The sequence below is a fragment of the Labeo rohita genome, chromosome 7 (assembly GCF_022985175.1).
Source record: "Labeo rohita strain BAU-BD-2019 chromosome 7, IGBB_LRoh.1.0, whole genome shotgun sequence".
Lineage (NCBI taxonomy): Eukaryota > Metazoa > Chordata > Actinopteri > Cypriniformes > Cyprinidae > Labeo > Labeo rohita.
Genome location: NC_066875.1, coordinates 24,390,541 through 24,415,910, shown reverse-complemented (window position 1 = coordinate 24,415,910; position 25,370 = coordinate 24,390,541). Strand labels below are relative to the sequence as shown.

Genomic DNA, 25,370 nt, shown 5'->3' with positions numbered 1-25,370 from the left:
ATGACTTCAAAAGATATTAAAGGCCTGAGATTGAAAACTTTGTTTGCCAGTGCATTTGTTTTGGTTTCTTTTATTTTTTTCCACATTTTTCTCTTAATTTTTGGCAGCCATTCATTCTGTGCAGGCTCTTACTGTAAGAGCACCACTGCCTTTTTTTTTTTCCTTTTTCTTTTTTGTTTGAACACCTGCTCGCATATTATGCGTGTGTGAGCGGCGGTGAATTTAAAAAGATTTCTTTCATCTGCTTCCATTCATTACTTCGCCAATTTCACTCTGTCTGTCCTCATTGGTGAGAGGGGAAACTTCACTAATCTGAGCTTTATATGTTTTATTTCTTCATAATAGCGTTCACTCAGAACAGCTCCAAATATTTGTGCCGCTTTTTTCTGCTCTCACTGCCTGAAGCACTGAGGTGTCAACACTGTAGTCTTATTTAGATTACACAGCTTCAGTTGTAACAGGAGCCTTTGCATTGGGCACGTCGCTAAAACACGTCCACTACATGCACTTACTCCATGTCAAAGTATTGCCTCAGTCTAGAGCCTCTTTGAGAGACACGCAAAAAAAATGAATCATATTTTGAAACCACTTTTGAAATCAATTCATGAACATAACCATTGACACTAACTTCCACTGTTTGTTTCTGCAGGAGAGAGGTATTGGCAATGCCTCCTTATCCACGTTTGGAGTCGCCCAGGCGGTTGTTGAAATCATTCTCATGTTGTATCCTTTGCTGTGTGTGATACTCTAATGCTGTATAAGCTCCAGTCTAGTGTTTGATCACAGATTGTGTTTGTTTAGTGAAGGGACTCACAGTTGTTTGCTTATGATTGTTGTGAGTGTGTTCTAGAGGGAAATGCTAGTGAACGGTTTGACGGAAACTACTGTGTTCATCTTAACTCTTGAACAGTTATCTGATGGTCTCATCTGTGGTCGGCTTCTATAGCCTTCGTATCTTTCAGGAGCTCACTCCCAGAAAGGACGACACCACCATGACAACGGTAGGATCTGCAACACTGCTTCAGTTTTAAGGCCTGCTCACACTTAGTTGGACTAAATGTATAAAACATTCATAAATTGTTCAATGTTCCAAATCTTTTATCGTATATGTGACCCTGGACCACAAAACCAGTCTTAAGTAGCATAGGTATATTTGTAGCAATAGCCAAAAATACATTGTATGGGTCAAAATTATAGATTTTTCTTTTATGCCAAAAATCATTAGGAAATTACGTAAAGATCATGTTTAATGAAGTTCCTACTGTAAATATATCAAATCATTTTTGATTAATAATATGCATTGCTAAGAACTTCATTTGGACAACTTTTAAAGGTGATTTTTTCCTTGTATTTATATATTTTTTTGCACCCTCAGATTCCAAAATTTTCATATAGTTGGATCTCAGCCAAATATTGTCCTATCCTAACTAGGGTTGGGTATTGAGAACACGTTCCATTTTAGAACCGGTGCCAAATTTCCAAAATCCATGTATTTGATAAGACGCGTGCATTTCCGCTTAACAATTCCTGCATTCGCATTTTAATGTGATTTTTAAAGTACCTTTTTTTTGTAAAGGGCGTTTGACCTTCTTTGCATGTTCACTTTGTAAACACTGGGTTGGTACTTCTGCAGCGATTTAGGATGATTTTGAGATTGGAGGAGAAAAAGAGATGGTAGTTTTTCAACATACCCTGACTGTCCTGAACCGGAAAAGTTTTAGCATTTGAGGTTAAAAAGTATCTAAATTGTAAATTTTATTTATAGAAAATTATTTCGCTAGATAAGACCCTTATTCCTCAGCTGGGATCGTTTAGAGCCCTGTGAAGCTGCATTTAAGCTGCATTTTGGAAGATCAAACTCGGGGGGCACCATAGCAGTCCATTATATGAGAGAAATCCTGAAATGTTTTTCTCAAAAAACATAATTTCTTTATGACTGAAGAAAGAAAGACATGAACATCTTGCATGACAAGGGAGTGAGTACATTATCCGTAAAAAAATTCTGGAAGTCAACTACCTCTTTAAAGGTGATTTTTCTCAATATTTTGATTTATTTTATTATTTTTTTATTTTTTTATATAAGTTTTAAGTGCAGGAAGGGAAAGAACTTGCACACCGTTTGTGTGCAGCGAGCACAATGAACAGTGGTCCTGGTGCAGGTTCCCGGCCTGTGTATGTTCTCGATCCGTTCAGTGCATTTCCACTGCAGACAAGGTCGCTCTGGGCCAGCTCTGACTTCTTTCACATTTACCGCCCAGTATGCACAAAAATACGTCAGTATATCATCATAAACACAGCCGTTTTTTGTCGAAAGTGAAAGTAAACAGATGAGAAAGAAAACGCATGTGTAACAGTATTTTTAGATGTGCGTGCATTCGTTGTTAAAGAGACAGCTAATAAACATGCTGCCTGTCATTAATGTTAATCCAAGAACAAAAAGTCATTCACTGATCTTGACTGTATATCTTTCATAACTTTATTTTTTATTTATAAAAAAGAAAACTATGCAGTGTTTTTAAACTTTTGATTTATTTATGCTATTACTCATTAATTTGCTTGTTCCTATTTTATTACTGACTGTTTACTTGTCTTTAACAATTTAATGTTGGAAAATTATATTAGTCTGGTTGTTTTTGCTGTGGTATTTTTTTTGTTGTTAAAACCATAGGCAAAGGTTCCTCTTAGTGTTCTATAGGCTGCTGATTTTTGCTCATGCTATTCAGCTGCAACAGAAAGTTTTGTAAAAATACAGAATAAAAATGTTTGACCTAATTTTTTTATTGACTGTTTTATGTTATTGGAATCGAAACTAGGAATTGTTAAGAATCTGAATCAATTAAAATTCAAATGATACCCAACCCTAATCCTAACAAACCATACATCAATGGAAAGCTCATTTATTCAGCTTTCAGATGATGATGATGAAAATTGCCCCTTATGACTGGTTTTGTGGTCCAGGGTCACATATTTAATTTGGAATGGTGAAAATGTTTCTTAGTCTCAGTCTTTTTTTTTTTTTTTTTCTTGTAGATCATTGGTTGCTGTGTATCCATTCTAGTGCTGAGCTCGGCCTTGCCTGTGATGTCCCGAACACTTGGTAAGCTCCTCCTGACCTGTGCACTATCCTTCATAAACCTCTGTGTACTTCTTGGGGTTGCCATAAACATTGCATCAACTGTTTGTTTGTATTTGGATGCTACCGTTTTTCACATTTTCCACTAGCACTGACGTATACACGTACAGGCAAACTCATTTCCACTGTTAAGATTTAACAAGTTACATTCCAGCAGGATTTGCCATAGAGATTTTGCACAAGAATGGAGCGAGACAAGCAGCCGTCACAATAGCTGCAATAAACAACATGGCAAGCTACAGACACAGCTGTTCAAATAGCATTGTGTGTATGTGCGAGTGAATGAGTGAGTACAGTGACTCACTGGGAGACTCAGAAAAATATCAACATTTCTGCTGTGCTGCACTGAATAGATGAAAGGAGAGGCTGCATGAAGTAGGCTTTTTTTTTTTTTTGGACCAAAGAATTTCAACAACTTTGGTCATCAGAGTCTCAGACAAATTAAAACGCAATTACTAGCAAGTAGACTCACGGACGTCCCCTGTGTGGAAAGATGGAAGTCCTGTAGAAATATTGTGTGTGTGTGTGTGTGTGCATGTGTTTGTGTGCAATATGTACAGGTTTTGGCTATATTTGTGAGGGTCAAAATATTCTCTCTGTTCAAACATGTCCTCACTTATAGTATATATTATATATCTATATCTATATTTATCTATCTATCTATATATGTGGGGGTTACATTTAGGGTTAAGGGTTGGGTTAAGTGATAATGCGTATCGTGTGTGTGTGCGTGCACGTATACATAAACAGACTACAGAAGGCTGTTGAAAATGTGGGAAAGGCAAACTGACTTGTGTGACAGCAGTGACTTTTACACAGACAGTTAACAAGTCTCACCCTAACACTCTGCTTTTTTAACCATATTAAACTCTTTTCTATTTTTTTTTTTCTTTTCAGTTCTGAGAAGTAGGTTACTTGGGTTTCTTTATTTCGTTAAGCTATTACAGGGGGTCACCTGATTTGCTATATAAAAGATTTGAACATGAGTAAGAGAGTGTCGTTTACCTAATGTTTTATGCTATTTGTTTAAATTCAACATGGTTGTCAGTGACTAGCGGTTATAGACGTTGTTCTGTCTGGAGGACTATAGATGTTATTAGATTCTATATAATTAATTTACTTGGGATAATGCTGTGAATTTAACCGCAGTCAAAAAATCAGGCATGCATAAGAGAAACCTTTTGACATAGCATATTCATTTCTAAGTGCATATTTAAATAACTGGATGTGTTCTGTTTAGAATTCTACTCAATTTGAATCTGATTCTCTTTATAATTTCCTTTAAACATTGCAGAACTCAGAAAATGGTCATTGCCCTTATTAAGTGATCATGAAGTCAAGAGTGCGTTTAATTAAAACTGATTTCTTTAATGTATCCTACTGGAGCTTTCTCTCCTTTTAGGACTCATGGAAAAAAAACTACAAACGATTTTTCAAGGTGGATATTCTAGGGAAGAGAAATCCTGAAGTAAAAAAAGAGAGAAAAATAATCAGTAAAACTAATGAATCTATTTCAGGTTTTAGGTTTGCAAATATACACTGTTGGTCTTTTGCAGTAATTAGTGAAAGTTTTTTTTTTTTTTTTTTTTATGCTAGTCGGTCAGTCTGAAAACTAAGCACTCCTAACCTAGGATGTTTGCCCACGGATGAAAACTTGACCCTTTTTTTTTACCGCTTTCAACTCAGGCTTTTTTTTGCGATGCTTGAGATTTTGAATGGGAAACACTGAAGTTGTTTTAAGATATCCTCAGGAGTCAGCCTGTTGTACCCAATGTTTTATTTAGAGCTAGTCCAGAAAAAGGTTGAGTTATAATGTTATTTAAAGGAGCACCCAAAAGCAGGAGAGAGAGAGAGAGGGGAGGGGGGGGGGGATCATACCCAAAAAAAGCCATGATGCATTTAAAGGGGGGAAAAAGGGAGGCAGATTGTTCTATTTTGAAATATGAAACTAGTTGAACTGTAATTAAAAGTGCTTAATTTGTAGTTAGTGTTTGAAAAGGATAAATGGTTGTTAATCATTTATCTGTCTTCTGACAAATGTTTAAAATCTTTGGAATGTTGATTTGGAAAGTGTTTTCTGTATATTACTTGGAATCCTCTTTGAGGAGGTTAAATCACTTTGTAAAATGAATCTCTTTAAAATAATTTGTCATTTTAATGACAAATGCATTTGTATTTTTAGCCTTATTTTATCTTGTTTATATCCCAGCTGTGTGAAGTGATAAAGTGATAACCTGTGTTAATTTATGTCAAATTGCACATGCTGTATTCACAATAGGGAATCTGAGAATTGACCATTTTTCTGTCTCTTACTTTCTGCAGGAATAACAAGGTTTGATCTCCTGGGTGATTTTGGACGATTTAATTGGCTTGGAAATTTTTACATTGTACTTTCGTACAATCTTCTGTTTGCTGTGGTAACCACATTGTGTCTGGTCCGAAAATTCACATCTGCTGTGCGAGAGGAACTCCTCAAGGCCCTCGGTAACGTATTCTGCCTGACTCCATTCTGCTAGCTCTTCTTATATCATACTTTTAAGGGGTCATGAACTGCCTTTTTCATTATTTTGTACTGTTCTCTGAGGTCCCCTTATAATGTTATCAAGACTTTTTACATTAAAAAAAACATATTTTAGAACTAATAGGCTATTTTCTGTGCTTTTTTTAACCCTCCTCATCACAACGCTCTGTTTGAATAGGCGTAAAGGATTGTAGACTCAGAAAAAAACACTCTGCTATGATTGGCTAACACTTGTTATCATAGATGGACGCTCATAGATGGACGCTGCTATGATTTAGACAAACAAACAGACAAAAAATAACAATAAAAGACAAAGCAATAGTGACCACATAATAAAAACACTCACACTTGTGTGGTGGCACATTACTGTCGGATTCAATATAGCCGGCACAGCATTGTCTTTTAGTTTCAGTCTTTCTGAAAATCCTGCATCGAATTGTTCCTTGTTTGTACACAAATCTGCGGTAAGATGATGTAAATAAAAGACCAAGTTCTTACTGACGTGGTCTTACTTTCGCTAGGTACTGCACAGTATATGACTGCTGTGAGCCGTTTTATCCAACAGTAGCTTACATAACCAATTAAACTTCATCTTTACATTTTTAGCTTTAATGCAGATTTTAGATATTAGCCGTCAATCACTCACATTGTGCTCCGTTGGAACTCGGAACCGGACGGTTTTTGCTCCAAACGTTTTCTTTCCACCAATCGCTGTTCGGGATTTGCACTGCATTGCAATTAGTGCTGTACGATATGAACATTTTTGAATGTGGATGATTAAAATATCCCTACGATCTGCTATTATTGAAGAAATAATCGCAGATAAAGTATTGCGCTACAGCGCACATTCAATCAGTTGCAGTTCTGGCGCCTCCGTCTCACGCAACATACATTCACACCAAATGTTTACTCCGCAGCAGAATTCCACTCACTAAACACTGCACTTATTTGCAATCACACATTATTTGCATGTGCTTTCAACCTTGCCGCTTAAACATTTCATTCGCGTGCTGTTCTGACGTGTGCTTACATTTAAAGCGTGCGCACTCAAAAAAAAAAAAATAATAATAATAATAATATAAATGAATAAAAAGCCAGTCAAACAGCGCCTGATTACTGGAGTAAGTTATCTTTCATGTGTGGTTTGGCCCAGGTGTTTTATGTAGCATAATTTCACAAAGATAAAGTCTCTCAGATCATTCTATTTTTGCTTCAGATATTGAAATTATAATCTAATTTAAATCAGAAACAGCTTCAGAAATAAGAAAACATGCAGCGTCTTTGAGTGGATTAAGTTTAAAAATGCCGTGGTTGCCTCTAATTTAAATGGCTAGAGAGTTTGACCTGTAATAGAGAAAATAAATATCTTGTTCATGTACTCATTTTCATTCTTTCTTGTCCCTTTCTTAAGGCAATAAATAATCATTAAAATAGCCCATTTGTTTGTAAAGCATCGGTAATCAGAATTAGCCATTAAGAATCAAGATCAGTGCATTACTAAAAAGAAGTGTGTGGTAAAGAATTCAGGATCAGGTTCGACTGGTGGAGCTATTAATCATCGGGATGTTGCTGGCCGTTCCTCTCAGTTGGCAGTTGTGATGCTCATTAATATTCATTGGGTGATCCTAAATTTTATTTGGTGCTCCTAACTTTTTGAATTTGGGAGCACCAGTGCTACCAAGTAAAAACATTAATTTCAAACCTTGAAAGTTCATCTTCTCTTTCCTAATTTTGGGATCAGAAGGAATGAAATGCAAAGACTGTTTTTCCACAACTTTACAGCATCTTGTTGTCTTTAGAGCCATCTTTATTGTTTAGTTTCTGCATAGACCTACGTTTGCCTCTCTCGTTATTTATACTACATGTGCGAATCAGTGGGCGGAGCTACACAGGCAGTGATGTTGAAGCAGGTGTTAATCTTCTTCAGCGGAGGCAGTGTTTAGCCCCACTATTACATACATCATAGAGTGGCACATTCCACAACCTGTCGTTTTGGGCAGACTGGCTTCAATTTAAGCTGTTTTTAGACTAACAGAAAACGTTTTCAGTTCTGAAACTTACAGGATGTTGTGGTTTCTCAGTTCATGACCCTTTTAATCTTCAAAAAAAATTCTGGTTTCCGCAGTCTCGTTTTGTACTTTTTTTTTCCCTCTAATCTCTTTTTATGCTCATGTCTTTGTGTCTATATATTCAGGGCGGTCACTAGCAGAGCATACTAATGATGGTGCAAATAATGCACACTGTAGTTTTAGTCTTGAAATGCCATATTATTTGTCTAAGACAGTCGAAATGTTTCAAATACTCTCTCTTTGGTTTCAGGTCTGGATAAATTAAATCTGTCCAACAGTACAACAGACGCAGAGTCAGGGAAACATGCTGTCAACGGGCATCAGAAAACTCTGTGAGAACAAAATCGAGCCATTCTCACACAAACTCATGTATATGCAGTTGGATCTTTCATTTTAAGAGTAGTAGTGGTATACATTCAGAAAGCACCAAAAAACACAAAAAAAAAAAAAATAGTTGAAGTGCTTAGACTCGGAGTCACCCAGCATGTAGAATATGTCCATCACTCATTTGAGCAATCAATGATACAGTAGTGTATGTACCTCTGAACCTCACTGCAAAATGCTTCCAGCTCTAACCAGTTTGAGATTCAAAATGATTTCATTTGGGTTAACAGTGTTTGTTGTTCAGCTTGTAAGTCTTTTCATTTCAATTCTCTTAAAGGGATAGTTCACCCAAAAATGAAAATTCTGTCATTAATTACTCGCCCTTATGTCGTTCCAAAGACCCTTGTTCATCTTCGGGGAACACAAATTAAGATACTTCGGATGAAATCTAAGAGCTTTCTGACTCTGCATAGACACCAATGGAACTGAGATGTTCCCAGGCCCAGAAACATAGTAAGGACTCTCTGTAAAACAGCCCATGTGATTGGTTCTACCGTAATTTTACAAAGCTACCAGAATACTTTGTGTGCTAATAAAACAAAAATAATGACTTTATTAAATAATTCTTCTCCTCCAAGTCACTTGGAATTGTTATTTTCGTTTTTTTTTTTTTGCGCACAAAAAAATATTCTTGTAGCTTTGTAAAATTACGGTTGAACCACTGATGTCACATGGACTACTTTAACAATGTCCTTTCTTCCTTTCTGGGTGTTAAAGGGACAGAAAGCTCTTAGATTTCATCAAAAAATAATCTTAATTTGTGTTCTGAAGATGAACGAATGTCTTACAGGTTTGAAACATAGGGGTGAGTAAAAAATGACAGAATTCAAATTTTTGGGTGAACTGTCCCTTTAAGTGAGAAAATGTTGTTTTCTTGCCGACCTGCGCACCTAAAAGGCCTCCTGACTGCACCCTTCAATGAGGGATAATTATTATTATTTTTATTATCTATAATTTTTCTCTAGTTTAATTAGGGGAAATATTAAGCTGTTTGCCAAGCTGATTATTTCAGGTGTAATAAAGCATGCATTAGTCTCAGTTAGGGCATATCATTTCCTCCTGAATTATTTGTGACATTTTGCACCCTTGTAGATCAGTATTTTGTAAAGTTAAGTGGAACTTTTGGCAAATTTGGACCTAAGGGCAGCTCCCATAAAAACAGCACACAAATGCCATATAAACATCTTTGATATTGACAAGAAAGACACCTTTATTACATCTAATATTAGTACTTGTATTAGAAACTGTTGCAGAGCGTTTAAATTTAACACTGGGAAAGAAATCTCAACGTATATAACGGACACATATTTAATGCCAAATGAACTGGTTCTTATGCAAATAAGGCACATTGCAAAATCCCAATCTACAAGCAAAATGTGATAGCCAGTCAATGCATTGGTAGATAGCTGTCAAATTTATTGCTTGAAGTGTAGAGTGAGTTTTGTAATCTTTGTCTGCCATTGCATATGTTTACATTCACTTTAAGATGAAGATCAATTATTTATAATTTGATCAGTTATAAATGAGGAAGCGTTATGATTTTAGTTTCCTCATGCTTTACTGTGACAATTCAGGTTTGTTGGATGTGACAGAATTAAGTCATGGGAATGAACAAGGAAACTCCCCAAACATGTGCCTTACTCACAATTTTGGCATATTCTGGGTAGTATCAGAATGTTACTAAGAGTGGAGGAGCCTACCTGCCAAATTTCTTCTTGCACTGTAACCGCTCTTGTCGTTTTCATTGGTAGGCAAGGTTCAGAAGTGGATATTATGGGTTCAAGTCACTACCAACTTGTTACTGTGTTTACTTGAATAGGTTGCGGCAGATTGTGTTTAGGAATGTTGCGACCTCAATGATTCAACACATTTAATGGATCGTAGTTTATTGTAGTCTTGAATAAGGGAGGCGGCAAAATTGAAACCACAGCGATTTTTTTTTTTTTTTTTTTTTTTTTTTTTTTTTTTTTTATTGTCGTGGTAGTAAAACGCACCAAATATTTAGAAGAAGGTGAGGCACAATCTTGGGATATGCTTCCTGTTCCTGTACTTAAATCTGCTGCTACTTCCTTTCCAACATTTGATACTATGCTACATGTACTACGCAAACTGAGAGCGTATAACCAATAACATACATCCTTGAACTTGGTTATTGCTGCAGAGCTTGTAAGGATCTATATACTTGCCTTATTTCAGCATAAACAGCCTTCGAACATCTAGTCTGTACCTCTGCAGCTGCTTTGCTTTTTGCAAATGGCAGATTGTCCATGAGCATAGATATGTGTATGTTGTTTTCGCTCACTTTCATGCTGGATCATAAGCCAGCTCAGCCTGTTCGGTCTAATGAAATACTGATCTGCGCAAACTTTTACATTATGTAGGATCTTGTATATAAAGGCTGTGAAAACAGGACTAGTCTGATTCACGCCTGTTAAAGCTTATTGTGCAGTGAAATGAATGTGAAGTCCGAGCGGAGTCCGTTGTCATTACGCATGTAGAAAGCAGCACGACTCGTTGAAGGGTCTCCTTTGTAGCTATGAAATACAGTGTCATAGAAGCTTTATTTGTCTAAAAACTACAGTTTATGAACAATATGTTCAGTATGGTTTCCGAACATTCCCATTGTGACGACAAAACCAACAGGCTAAAAGAACATGAAGAAATTAGTTTCGGCCATTCCTGACATTTCTCTCTTTTCACTGTTTGTCTGTTTAACTACGGCAAGCCTCATAATAATGTAAATGTTGTATTTACATGTATATACAGTATATTTCCTCTTTTTATTTTTGTAGAATGTAGATATGAAACGGCTCTTGAGCCTCATTCATACTATGCTATTTGTGGAAAAGTTCAGACAGTTATTCATTCAACATTTGTTTATTGTAAAAAACAAACAACAAAAAAAATCACCTCTGATGCCTTAAACAGGCTTTCTAGGCTTTTTTCGGTTTTGTCTCCTGTCGTCCAGTATTGAGGAGACTAGTTGTGCATGTGTGAGGCGTGCAAATGAGTGAAAGAGTGAGACGGATTGTTAGCGTGTGTACCTTTTTATTGACTAATTCACTGTGAATCCCTCTTGTGATTGTCAATAACATGGCTACCAAAACGACAGGGCGTATCTTTTAACTCAAACTGGCCAAAGGCAAAAGAAACTATCAGGGCACTGATATGGAATATTAATGCTCGGGCTTAGTTGGATTTAGTGTCTGTGAAGTTAAGGATTCACATGAGGGATGCTGAATTCAAAGCCTGTGAAAAAAGGTCATTTAACGATTGACACCTCAGTGGGTTCTGTGGTTCAGTTTGATGCTTTGTTTTGGTGTTTTTATTGTCATGGATTTAAAAAAGTTACATGTAAATGATCTTTTTCTTCCTGTTGATTTGCACAAAGAATATTTTGTAAGAAAATATCTTGGGAATAAGTGTGTTATGTCAATAATTGTGTCACTGAAGTAAGCTCTTTAATGTTTTTTTCTTTTTTTGTGTGTATGTGTATTAAACGTTAATGTCACTTTTGTCTGCACAAACTTTGTAATGCCAGAACATCTTATGTCATTAACTGTACAATACTGAAATTCATTATTAACTATATAATACTAAACTCTACTCTCTGGCTTTAATTTCATTGGTTTTTGAGGACTGGTGTGTCAGTTAATGTGCTGGGTTTCTTAAAATAGAGGCATTTGCAGTGATATACTAGAATTAACTGTGAAAGAGAAAGAAGCCGATTCATTCCACATTCTATAATCTGCTTGATCCGCTTGTTGTTCATTGTCCTCCCATCCTCTGTACAACATTGTTATGAGATTTACAAAACATACCATGTCAAAGATGCTGTGGTATTTTCAGTTCATCAGTCTGTTGAACTGTTGACAGACAGCGTTTCATTGCGTCTACACACCAAAACAGCTTGTTTGTTCATCAGAGGCTAAATGTCTGTCGGTCTCATTTGAATTCTCAACTTAATTCAGTTTCCATTTTTGCCTGTTGCTTCTTTTACACGTGTGAATGTATTTTCAGAATGTTTTCTCTTGTATTTGTAGAGTTTAATTGCAATGTTTGTGAAGCAAAATGTTTAGTTTACTTTGTATTCCAATTCAGTTTACAATAAAGTTTGTGACTTTTGACAGTTTTTAATCTGACTTCTTTCTGAATTAATCTGCATTCAGCCTTTTTACTGTGATGTGGGATAAGTTTAATTTGTCTAATAAACTAGAACATCAAGTCTATCTAATAAATATACAGAGCTTTAATGTGAAACAAGCATTTTTGCATAGTGTGAGCGGCAGAGGGGACATGTGGGTTTCACCTCATGGCAGAAACGCTCAAAGGCCTGCAGACAGGGTTCATGGAAGAGATGGGAACAGGACAATAATAGGACATTCCTGTCATCTTTAGATGAGCCCAAATGGTTTAGGCAAATGGGGCAGTCCTGAACACCCCGCTGGACAGCCTGGTGGAAGCAAGAAAAATAATCATTTGTAATGTCATTTCAGCATTAGGAATTGGCAGTAGTAAACACGTAAGTGAGTATGGACAAACGGTAATGTTGCCTGCTAGTGAGAATTAAACTGATAATGCCCATCCAGTTGCTTTCAATGGGGTGCTAAAATGTCAGCTACATAATATAAATCATACAGTATCCATTTGCAAATTTTGCCCATGGCCTATTACGATTAAACATTAATTGTGCACTTCCCATAAAATGTGCTTTCAGGGACAATTCTTGACTTTTAAGAGACTATAATTATTTAAAATGCACAATGATTAATGCTGGTGAGACACCACTCTGACACCAGCAATCAGTAGTGCAGCTCAATCAAATCTCTGCCCTGCTTCTGTTGATCAGACCACCATTTACATATTTCATTCCTACTAACTGAAAATTCAAAACGATTATTATGCTAGGTGCCAAGTTGTGCTAGATTTCTTCTGGTTAACTGTGGTCGGCTGCTCAGTTATTATTGGTACTCCGTTATTAATAATGTTTATTATTATCCATGTTAAAAATGTTTTTTGCTTATTTTTGTGGAAATTATGATACATTTTTTTCAGGATTCTTTGCTAGAAAGAAAATTCCAAAGAACAGCATTTGTAACATTATGAATGTCTTTATTGTCACTTTTTTTGTTCTTCTTTCTCCCCTCTCCTTTATAATCTATTTATTTACTTAATTACACTACCAGTCAAAAGTTTTTGAACAGTAAGATTTTTTGTTTTTTAAAAAAAAGTATTTTCTGCTCACCAAGCCTGCATTTATTTGATCAAAAGTACAGCAAAAACAGTACAATTTTTAAATGTTTTTACTACTGAAAATAATGTTTTTTTTCTTTGAATATATTTTAATATGTAAATTATTCCTGTGATTCCTTTTGAATGGTATAGTGTATAATGTTACAAAAGCTTTTCTATTCATCAAAGAATCCTGAAAAAAAGTACTTAACTGTTGACAATAAAAATAATAATAATAAATGTTTTTGAACAGCAAATCAGCACATTACAGAATGATTTCTGAAGAATCATGTGACACTGAAGACTGGAGTAATGATGCTGAAAATGTACCTTTGATCACAGGAATAAATTACATTATAAAATATTGAAATAGAAAGCAGTTATTTTAAGTAGTAAAAATATTTCATGATTGTACTGTTTTTGCTGTATTTTGGAACAAATAAATGCAGGCTTGATGAGCAGATGAGAATTCTTAAAAAACAAAATCTTACTGTTCAAAAACTGTTGACTGGTAGTGTACACTGTGATTATTTGAAATATTTTTTTAATATTATGTTCTTTCTTTATTTCCTCTTTCTCTATTTTTGTTTTTTCTTCTCTCTCTCCCTTTTTTGCTCTCAAATAATCAATTTCCACTTTATTTAATTAAATGTAAATTTAATGTCATTGTGCGTTTGTTTTTCCTTTGCTTATTGTCAGACTAGCTTTATATTTTCCTCTATTTTGTACTGTTTTTTTGTACGTCTTATTTTGTCTTGTTCTAAAAGCAAATAAAAAATTACTGTCACTTTTGATTAATTTATCCTTGCTACCCTTGAATTAAAGTATTAGTTTCTTCAAAAAAAATAAATAAAAAATCTGAATGGTATGCATTACATTTTCCACAAAAAATATTAAGAACACACTCACACTTAACAGTGAGAATGAGAATAATAACAAATGTTTCTCGAGCACCAAATAAGCATTTTAAAACATTTTCTTAAGAAAAAGCCTAAAGACTGGAGTAATGGCTACTGAAAATTCAGCTTTGCCACCACAGGAATAAACTGAAAACATTATTTTAATTTGTAATACCACTTCACAATATTACTTTAATTTGATCAAATAAATGCAGCCTTGTTGAGACTTCTTACGACACAAAAGTTCAAACTTTTGACCAGTAGTATAATGTTAATTTGTATTCATCATCATACTAAATTATTAGCAAGCACATGCTTTCTAGGCCTCCGAAATGCTGATTCTGTGAAATGAAAAATGTGTTTTCCTGCTACATTATCAGGGCAAAATGATTAGCAGATTTATGACGGCCGTGTGCAGCTCGTATCGCAGTTGTAGTTCAGTTGAGTCTAACAGAAGGTAGGTGTGCAGCCATAATCATTAACTGACTGTCAAGCTTCCTTTATTCAGCAGCGGCCAATCGCTTCGCACGAGAACGTTTCATAATTGTTCGTTCTGTTTGTCTGGGTGGGAACGGGTTGGTTCTGACTTGAACTCTGCTAACTCTAGGTTTGAGAGTCTCAAGTTATCTGGCCGACCTCTCATCCAGAAGATAAAAAATGAGCATTTCCTTTTTTAGTGGATGGCTGCCATTGGCTGCCTCAGCACAATAACAATGAGGCCCACTGAAATGCCAAATCTTTTCTTCAGCTCGCATGTAATGAAAGGCTAGGCGCGCATTATCCGCGCAGCTTGTGTTTTTTAGTAAACACGGTGGATTATTTCCACTCATTCATTAGCAAGGTAAACAACCATCTCGTGGAGGGTTTGATACTGTTGAATTGGAACATCTGTGCCGCCAGCGCGGCTCGAGCGCTCTGGGACAGGTGGCGGCACGTCGGGCGAAGGGCAGGACCGAGGAGCGACTGCAGAGAGGGATTAGAGGCATTGATGAGCTGCTCTTTTATAAAAGTACTCTGGTATTTCAGTCTCCGTCTGCGTGTGTAGGTGAAGGAGCAGCGGCATTAGCGCAAACCTTCTCTTGAGCTTCCAGCCAGTCCTTATCCTCCATTTCAGACGCGCCCGCGTACTTGTCGGCGAAGCGGCGCAGGATGTGGTGGCTCGTGGCCACGGAGCGATCGATATCGCTCAGGAAGGCTTCCACGTCCATGCTGCATGACTGCACCAAGCTGTCGTTCATCTCCTGAAACTGATTAAGGAAAGAAATGACACGAAAATGGCTTTCGGGCAGACATGACAAGGCAAACTGATGTTCCGTCATAACATAGATCAATTCTGAGTCTTGCGCTGACAATGAAAAGCTGTTAACAGCCAGATCAATAGCCATGTGAATGGACGTATAAAAGGAAACTTTCTGGACGATCCCAGAAATTGACCTGCAAGATTAAGCATGCACAAGTACGCACACACATCCTGTGGCGGCTATTGCAGCGAATGACATCAATGCTTTCTTTATAGCTGTATTTGATCAGTAATTAAACAGACGTTAAGCGTTCCACGGAGTTCAAACATAGACCTTCCTAAAGATGGACAAACAACACTTGGCACTGTGAACTCTGCCTCCTCACATTCAGGGAAAAGAGGGGGCAGGTACAATCAATCTTAATGTCACCGATTTAACTTTCTAATATGTTGACTCAGTGAGGTACCTGAGGGGGAAAAAAACGACGAGCGACTAGTTGATTGAAAACCTATCTGAGAGCAAAGCGATAAGCATACTACATTCCTTCCCTCTTGTGTTGTTTAGCTGGTTAACTGCATCCTGGTGTGCCAAAGGTCCAGAGAAACACCATTAACTCATGAACAAGTTACAAGCCAAATAATCCACGTAACATCGCACCAATGTTATATCACGGCACCAGCAATACCAAGATTATGGGTCTAAACCCCAAGAGAAAAAATGATCAAATGTATACCTTGAAAGCACTGTAAGTTGCTTCAAAAATAGGGTCAAAATTTACTTTTTCCTGGAATTGCTTTTTTTTTTTTACATTCGTGAGTAAGGCTGCAAAACGATTTAATACTAATTAATCTCATTCAAATGAAAAGTTTCTTTTACATACTATATTTGTATGTACTCTGTATGTCTATTATGTATATATAAATGTTAATATTTATATTTATATATAATATAAATTACATAAAAATATACATGCAAATATTTTTTTAATATATATATATGTGTGTGTATTTACACATAGTAAATATACACAGTACACACACATATAGTATGTAAACATAAACTTTTATTTTGAATGCAATTAATCGTGCAGCCCTATTCGTGAGGCTAATTTTTATAATCACCTTACTATTATACTTTATTGTCTTTAATGTCAAATACTTACATTTATCCAACTGCAACATTTTAAAGTGGTAATAACAATAATTAAACAGTAAAAATTGTATCTAAAAGGGCTGCAATATTATGACAAATAACATTATTATAGATTATTGCACTTTATATTGTAATAAATATTATTAATATCGATATAGAAAACAATATAAAACCTTTTTGTTTCGTTTTGGGCACCTCACAGACATGTCAGTCCATGATGTTAGCCAAGTCTAGCAGAAGTTATACAAAAACTCCTGTTATAATCATTGAAGCTACTAAATTATTATTTTATTTACATCGTATCTACACTGTGTTGCTTGTGATGAGGGAATTTGCGAGCTTGCGTACTTATTAACAGTTCTGGCGTTTTTAGCGCTGACTAATCTAAGCACCTCTGATGGCCACTTCATTCTTAAGTTCATCAGAAATGCGTTTGATTGGTTATAAGGCTCAACGCTGCACAAACAGCGTGTAAAAAGCAATCTGATGCAGTGTGAGCGAATGTAATTCTGCAAATTGACACTTTTCATTAATTTTCACGTTTCATTTTAATTGCGACAGACGTAATACATTGTTTAATTATGCAGGAGCATTTTTTGCCATTCATAAGGCATTTTAGTTCATTTTTGCATTTTTGCCACAAGCCCTTGTTAAAGGAGTAGTTCATTTCCAGAACAAAACTTTACAGATAATGTACTCATTCCCTTGGCATCCAAGATGTTCATGTCTTTCTTCAGCTGTAAAGAAATTATGTTTTTTGAGGAAAACATTTCAGGATTTTTCTTCATATAATGGACTTCTATGGTGCCCCCAAGTTTGAACTTGCAAAATGCAGTTTAAATGCAGCTTCAAAAGGCTCTAAACGATTTCAGCTGAGGAAGAAATGTCTTATCTTGTGAAACGAGCGGTTATTTTCTAAAAAAAATAAAATTTATATACTTTCTAACCGCAAACACTCATCTAGCTCTGTGAACTGTATGCATTCCTGTTTATGACAGTTAGGGTATGTCAAAACACTCCCATCTCATTTTCTCCTCCAACTTCAAAATCATCCTAGCTAAATCAAAGAGCCCTTTGAAGCTGCATTTAAACTGCATTTTGTGGAAGTTCAAACTCACGGGCACCACAGAAGTCCACTATATGGAGAAAAGTTCTGAAATGTCTTCCTCAAAAAACATAATTTCCTTACAAATGAAGAAGGAAAAGACATGAACATCTTGGATGACAAGGGGGTTATCTGTAAATTTTTGTTCCGTAAATCAACTACTTTTTTAGTTTCTGACCCTGTTCAATAACATTAAGAATAATAATAAACTTAATTTGTATAGCACCTTTCATACAATGCATGTTTTACAATAAAAAACATTACAATAAGTACTTCCCATGAAAAGTACAAATACTATAATTACTATAACAAAAGATTAAAAATTAAACCTACTTTATATTGATAATAAAAGCATCTAAAATGTGTATATGTGAACCTGGACCACAAAACCAGTCATAAGGATCAATTTTTTGAAATTGAAGATGAATGAGACATCATCCAAAACCTGAATAAATAAGATTTCCATTGATGTATGGTTTGTTAGGATAGGACAATACAGTATTTGGCCATGATACAACTATTTGAAAATCTGAAACTTGAGGGTGCAAAAAAATCGTAACACTGAGAAAAACTACCTTAAAGTTGTCCAAATTAAGTGCTTAGGAATGCATATCACTAATCAAAAATTAGGTTTTGATATGATTACGGTAGGAAATGTACATATAAATGTAACATACTGGCATAAAAGAAAAATCTATCATTTTGACCCATACAATGTATTTTTGGCTATTGCTACAAATATACCCATGCTACTTACACATACTGTATAAAATGGAAATTAAGACAAAGAAAACAACACACAGAATGGTTTAAAAAAATACATTTGTTAATTAAATGCCTATGTAATTTTTTATGTTTTTAGCTTTCCATTAAAAATATTTAGTGACCTTTGGATAAAGTGTTTGCTAAATTAATACATTTGATGTAAATGTAGATCATTTCCCCTTTTCACTGCCATTCCTGCCACTAACTAACTAGCATTTAGCTATTAGTTGTTCAGCAATCACAACTGAACCATACAGAGTCCCTAATACTATACAAAGTATACAATACTGTCACTGGTCAATGTATAGATCTGTATGCTTTTAAATAAAAACACTCTGCTTTTGAAAGCAGTTCTAGAATATGTCTTGGAGTCTGGAATACTGCTGTCAGTTCCAGAACCGTAACCAAGACTTGACAGTTGCTGCCTCACTAGATGGCAACCTTTGCTTTCCCTGGGCTAATGCATGGGGACTTCTGTGTGGGATAATGAGGGGGCTGCAGGAACAGACGTCTGTGTCAGCGAGGTCCCTGACCAACAGCTTCTAACCACTTTCACCTGATATCAGTATCCTGCACTCTGAAGGGTCAAAAAGTGGATAAAAACCACCATGGAAAATAACATTTTTGAAACAAAAACTGTTTAAGCCTTCATTTCTAAACTCTCAAATCTTGTACAAAATTAATTCTTTTTCATTTGGGCTTTTACTCTTTCTGACTACCTCTTCATTTTGCAGAATAATTTTGCAAAATTACCAGACAACCCATATTTTGGCAATAAAATTCAAAATATTCTAAGTATTTTAAAAATATCAAGAATTCAATTATCGAATTAATGAACTTAAAAATGCTATTGTACAGAAGAGACCGTAGTGTCAATGAACAGACTAAAATTTAGCTTAAGTCTCAATTAAAGTTACCTTTTTTTCAAAGAATCTTCGTCTTAATTGTTGGTCTTTCGGCGGCACGTACTTCTTTACGTTGCTGTACCATTTGCGAACAAGGTAGCCACGCCAGAAAGCCTGTATTCTGAGATTCAAAAAAGAAAAACAAACAGTAAAAGAAAACAGTAACGAGATTAAATGGGAGAAACTTAAATAGTTGTAGATTGTGCATCCACGTGATCTTCACATCTTTACCTGACAGCACACTTTTCCCGATAGAGACGAGCACCATCATAGATCACCCTTGTCTCGTACTGCTCCGTCCTGCACATCGGGCAGCTCTTCCTGCCTGAGAACTTCTCAAAAGACTTCAGACACACCTGAAATTAGAGACACAAAGGGACTAAATCACAAACTCATAAGGTGTTATTAAAGTCTGCATGCTAATTAATGATGTTGAAAGGATCTGTAATGACTTACTTTGTGAAATACATGAGAACAGGAGAGTAGAACCTAACCAAAGACCACAAAAACATAATTAAAGATCAATAAAAATGCTTTCATAACTATTTTAATTAGCGAATCTATAAAAATAGAAAGACCAAATGTAGCATTTGTGAGTTCCAGCATGTTACTCAAAAAATACAGTATGGTAATGAATCGATCAAGGTGGCCAGTGTGTTTATGTAAAAAAAGATGTGCTTTTTTCGATTAGTCACCAGAAACAGCAGCTGAGAGCATATGTATACATACTGTCTGTCTACTGCCTATAGAGTTCAGTCTAGCCGCCACCAGCTTGTCTGATAATCTACATGCATTCAGTCTTCATTAGACTGTATTCATGCACAAACTTCTCACACCACATCAACAAACAAAAGAGCAGGTGAAGCAGCTAGCTAACTTGTTAACAATGCAATAGTTCCAAGCTTTATGTTTTATATATTTATATTATATTACAATTTCTCAAATCAATTTGTATTACGTAGTTAATAATATTTCAGACTTTCAATACTTTTGTTATTGTATAACTTATATACAAGCTCATCTACTTTTATGCATCTTATTAATCTTCATCCCTACAAAAATGAGTATATGCTAATGATAATTGTTTTGAGAATCATACTTCCACTAATACATATAATATAAAAAAATAAATATATATATATATTAATACAATAATAATAATACAATACTAATTGCTTCTTAACATCTTGAAATAATTTGAAACCTATTATTAAACGCTGAGCTGATTAACATAACACATATAGACACACACTCAAACCAATATTTACATCATGTGACTAAGGCAAATTTGTTGTCTTTGCTGCTCTGAACAGCTGGTCTTTTTTCCCAGCATTCTTAAGGAGATTGGCATCTTAAAAGGGAATTGAGAAGCTGTAAAAATGGCAGGTTGGCCTTTCACACTGACCTAACTACATCATTCATGATACAGTTGAGTTACAAGACATTATGGCAAATTTGTAGCTACAGAACACTAAAAAGAGTGTTTCGTGTACATGTGTATATGGGAAAAAGCAGAGCTTCTGTTGACTGACAGAATAAAGCACTGCAAGAACTCAAGAAGATGAGAAGGAAAGAGGAAATATAGTAAGTGAGCGGATAGAGGGAAAGTTTAGCTCTCTTAGGAACAATCAAGAGTGCTTATTTCTTTCTTATTTTAATATGCATTATATTTCTGCATAAAACAGAGAAATATATTTATCTTTTAGAACATTTCTATAATAGGCTTCATACTTCATAGTCAAAAAAGGGCCTTCCTTCCCTAAATATGGAAGGCTGTTTCCACCACTAAATAAAAAAAAAGTAATTGCAACTTTTTAACTCACAATTCTGACTTTTTCTCTAGCAATTGTGAGAAAAAAAGTCATAATTGTGAGTTTATATCACGCAGTTCTGACTTTTTTTCTAAAAAATTGCAATATAAACTTGCAGTTGTGACTTTTTTCTCACAACTGCGTGATATAAACTCGAAATTATGAGAAATAAAGTTGCAATTCTGAGAAATAAAGTCTGAATTGCGAGATATAAATGTAGAATTCTGACTGAGTTCTTAAGTCAGAATTGTGAGAAAAAAGTTGCAATTCTGAGAACATATCAGTCTTTTTTTTTGTCAGTCACAATTCTGACTTTATATACTATTCTGACTTTATGACTCAAAATTGTGAATTTATATCTCACAATTCTGACTTCATTTCTCAGAATTGTGACTTAATTTCTCACAACTGCGAACATATCACACAATTCTGAGAAAAAAAGTTAGAATTGTGAGATAAAAATCTGCAATTACCTTTTTTAATTTTTATTTTTTATTCAGTGGCGGAAATGGGCTTCCACACTTCATTTATATATATATTAAGTTCACTCAGAAATAAAAATTCCGTCATAATTTTCATATCTTCATGTCATTCCATTCCCGTATCACAAAAGAAGATATTTTGTAAAATGAGTGCTTTTTTTCATACAATGAACGTCAGTGAGGTCAATGTTTCTTTAAATGCAAAATAAATAAAATCCATACAGGTTTGGAATAACATAACTGTGAATAAATGAGTGAGTTCCAAAATGGAATTTACTCTTTCTTGTATTCTTTAGCTTATAGAAATGGCACCTTTGTTTTGAAAGCACAGTTTGTGAAAAGGATGTTTTCTGTAGTCCATATGTATAATATATAATCTCATCAAATGCTAAATCTCTTTGGCTACATTGCACTGACATATTAAAATTTTGTACAATTTTGGGATTGTGCCATGAGTCACAGGCTAAATGTCATATTTTGGCTTCAATGTTAATTTTGCACCAACAATAATCATTGCACTTAACTGTCAAATGTAAAAATATTTATTTAAGTTGCATTCAAAATTGAAGAGGGCACATGAATGGACACGATGCCTCTCAAAGCAGTTATTACCTGTGGCTGCAGACGAAACTCCTCCCTGCATATCGAACAGGGCTGGGTTGAGTCTCCCTCCTGGATGGACCTGGTTTTGACTTCTGCCCACTCCTCTGCTGTTAGTCGTCTTGAAGGAGCTGCCACCAGACCCATCCTTTGGGCTGCATCATCATAACAACTGAACATTAGCCAATATGAGCTTTCAGCAAAACCTAACCATGAAGCACCATGATCGCAGCCTACCAAGAGTCAGAGGTGGAGGGCCACGATCCAGCACATACTCTTTCTCCTCTTGTCCTTGTGTCTGCTCAGGAAATATGATGCACTGCCTTGTGTTGTGACTTTTGTGCCTTCTAACATGTGATACAGGGAGGTTGCAGGGAATGCTTCGAACAGGAATGCTTCGTGTGATATGGTCCTGTAGTGCTACAGCTGCTAAAGTCAGCCTCCCGCGCTCTGCCTTACAGCCAAATCCCTAAGGAACATGGAGCTGTCAAACTACGTTAATACATTTTAAACCAGTTTAGACTACTGGGCGAGAAGCATGATGCCTATCGATGGCCATCCATGTGTAACTGTATTCTGACTAAATTGCTTTTTGGTCAAGGAATCTACTGAATAATTCACAATTTTTATTATTATTTTTTTACACCAGTGACTGATTATTTTTCAAGGGTTGTTAAAGATGTGAAATGGGCTGATATTTATTCTGTGTCCTGCATTTGATGAGTGCTCAGTTATGACAAACAATCTCAAAATTGTCTTCAGGTCACATACTTCTGTGGGGTCCTGCGACAGTCGACCTTCGGCCACTGGGATAAATAGCTTTTTTTATGGACGAACTATAGTCGAATGACCATGAAGCATTTCCAAATTCTGAAACTATTTTAATCCAATGCTTTCAGCCTAGTTCCAACAAATATTTAAACTTAAACTGTGTGTTCAAGAGCTGCGCTTTCTGTCTGTCATATTGATATGGAGAGTCTGGGAATTTGAGGCTGTGTGTCTTACAGCAAGTTCCTTTTTATGAGAAGATTGCATGTTGTTAAATTGAACGTTGCGTCATATGCCAGTGATTTATGAGTACCATAACAATGGTAGATTATATTGTTATGATGATGATGATAATGATTACAGGATTAAATGAGCAGGACTAAATTCGTAAAGCAGAAAAGATTTTTAGTCACCAGCCTCATAAAAGTGTCACGATTGTAGCATTTTTAAGTAACTATTATGCAGTTTACTTTACAGCGTCAATTTATCTTACACCTGTGTCTCACAGAGATATGAAAACAGAGATTAGCTTACAAATAGCTTACGAGCATAGATATCTATGTTTACGAGAACTTGCGAATGTGTCATTGATACGGCGGACAATTGTTTACCATGGCAACTTACACCTGACCGTGGCGGTATCAGAAGAGTAACCATAACAGCTAGCAAGCGCATGGAGACTAGCGGGCAAAACAAAACAAGCGTTCTCTTAAATAATGAGGCGCAAAATAAGCAGGGATGCATTTTGATAACCTTACAAGTCACCCTCTCAAACTAAATTAACGATGCAGAGATGATCCTCAAAAAAGTGAAGAAAAGAAAAGCACCTCACCCGCGGCATTGCTGTCCACAGAAAGAGTGTTTACTTGGTCGCTATGCAACGAAGTTCCATTCAACGCTGTGTGACGTTCCCACGAGTGAAAATACTTCTAAAATTCAAAAAATTCCAAAATACGTTTTTAAAACATTTACTGTGTGAGGTCTGAAAACAATGTTCGTTTTTAATATGCATTCGTAAATAATTATTTGGCTAAATAAATTAAGAAACAACCATGTCAGGTTTATGGATTTTGCTAAAAATGCAATGAACAACCATTTTTTGGTGCCCCAAAAATCTTCTAGAACAATTCTTAAAAGAACCATTCTTAGTGTAAAGAAAATGTTAATAATCTAAAGAACATTTTTCATTATAAAGACTATTTTGTGGAGTGGAAAGGTTTCATGGATGTTAAAGGGATAGTTCAACCAAAAATGAAAATTCTGTCATTAATTACTCACCCTCATGTTATTCCAAACCCGCAAGACCTTTGTTCATTTTCAGAACACAGATAAAGATATTTTTGATTAAATCTGAGAGCTTTCTGACGCTCCATAGACAGAAACCCGGACAGCACAGGTGCATCTGCAAGATGTCTGTTAAAGATCACTTGATCTGGGTGTACAAACATCCGACAGACGTCTGTAAGACGTTAGTTTTACATACATTCTAAATCATAAACATCTTAAAGACATCTATTTGACATCTGATAGGAAACATCCTATAGACGTATTGCAGATGAGCAAACACTCTAAAAAATATGCTTCGCAGATGTAAATGCAGACATTAAACAGACGTCTGTGATGTACTCTACGTGTGCTATCTGAAATGTTCCAAGACTCAGAAACGTAGTAAGGACATTGTTAAAATAGTCCATCAGTGGTTCAGTCATAGTTTTACGAAGCTACGAGAAAATATATATATATATATTAAAAAAAATTCTGCTCTTTCACATCACCGTGGAGCATTTCAGTTGCATTGTTGTCTATGCAGGGTCAGAAAGCTCTCTGACATATCTTGAATTGTGATCCAAAGATGAACAAAGGTCTTACGGGTTTGGAACAACATGAGGGAGAGTAATTAATGACATTATTTTCATTTTTTGGGTGAACTATCCCCAATCTGGGTTTTTCAAGAAACCACAGATGCCAATACAGAAGCTTTATTCTTAAGAGCATTGGATAACTTATGTTACACTCCTCCTGTCCTTATTTTTTATTCCAAAAAGAACTCACACTTTTATTAGGCCTGCACATCAATTAACTTGTTTAAAAAGGTTTGCCTTTTCAGAGATACAATACTCTGTTACAGCCTTAAATATTACCTTTACATGAATAAGGTTAATTAGTGGTTAAAACGCATGTACTGTCTGCAATGAGTTGGAGGATCACATCATCGAGCTTTCATCAAATGCTGAATTCCTCAAAGCTTCTTAGTTCATACCTGAACCATGAGCTCAGGTGTCTCAAAGAGGTCATTCTGAGAT

At 35.6% G+C, this 25,370-nt stretch overlaps 2 protein-coding genes across 3 annotated transcripts in view; one reads left to right on the top strand and one right to left on the bottom strand.

Moving 5' to 3' along the window:
- The window catches only part of lmbr1 (limb development membrane protein 1), a 36,011-nt gene extending 26,113 nt beyond the window's left edge, over window positions 1-9,898 (top strand). The window contains exons 11-15 of the mRNA XM_051113678.1: window positions 650-723; window positions 911-1,001; window positions 3,031-3,097; window positions 5,456-5,617; window positions 7,974-9,898. Coding sequence (XP_050969635.1) covers window positions 650-723; window positions 911-1,001; window positions 3,031-3,097; window positions 5,456-5,617; window positions 7,974-8,059 — 480 coding nt within the window. The 3' untranslated portion in view covers window positions 8,060-9,898. The remainder of the gene's footprint in view (window positions 1-649; window positions 724-910; window positions 1,002-3,030; window positions 3,098-5,455; window positions 5,618-7,973) is intronic.
- Window positions 9,899-12,090: 2,192 nt separating this feature from the next.
- Window positions 12,091-23,882, bottom strand: rnf32 (ring finger protein 32). Of its 2 annotated transcripts, XM_051114823.1 has the most exons (8): window positions 23,692-23,880; window positions 22,537-22,768; window positions 22,312-22,454; window positions 19,863-19,895; window positions 19,638-19,762; window positions 19,419-19,527; window positions 15,312-15,485; window positions 12,091-12,560 (listed from the first exon to the last, which is right to left on the bottom strand). In XM_051114823.1, exons 1-8 carry the CDS (start codon window positions 23,809-23,811, stop codon window positions 12,357-12,359), a joined length of 1,140 nt encoding a protein of 379 aa, XP_050970780.1. In that variant the 5' UTR covers window positions 23,812-23,880; the 3' UTR covers window positions 12,091-12,356. The 2 variants fall into 2 exon arrangements, with proteins under 2 accessions (XP_050970780.1, XP_050970781.1); XM_051114824.1 differs by lacking the exon at window positions 19,863-19,895 and having other exon boundaries at window positions 23,692-23,882.
- Between the last annotated feature and the right edge of the window lie 1,488 nt (window positions 23,883-25,370).

Excerpts from the sequence above, each read along its gene's own strand:
- rnf32 (XM_051114823.1), bottom strand. The coding sequence starts at position 23,811 with ATGCATCCCTGCTTATTTTGCGCCTCATTATTTAAGAGAACGCTTGTT. Across the intron at positions 19,763-19,862 it reads GTTCTCATGTATTTCACAAA|GTGTGTCTGAAGTCTTTTGA; the intron begins GTAAGTCATTAC and ends CTCTAATTTCAG. Across the intron at positions 15,486-19,418 it reads GAAGATTCTTTGAAAAAAAG|TTTCAGGAGATGAACGACAG; the intron begins GTAACTTTAATT and ends TTCCTTAATCAG.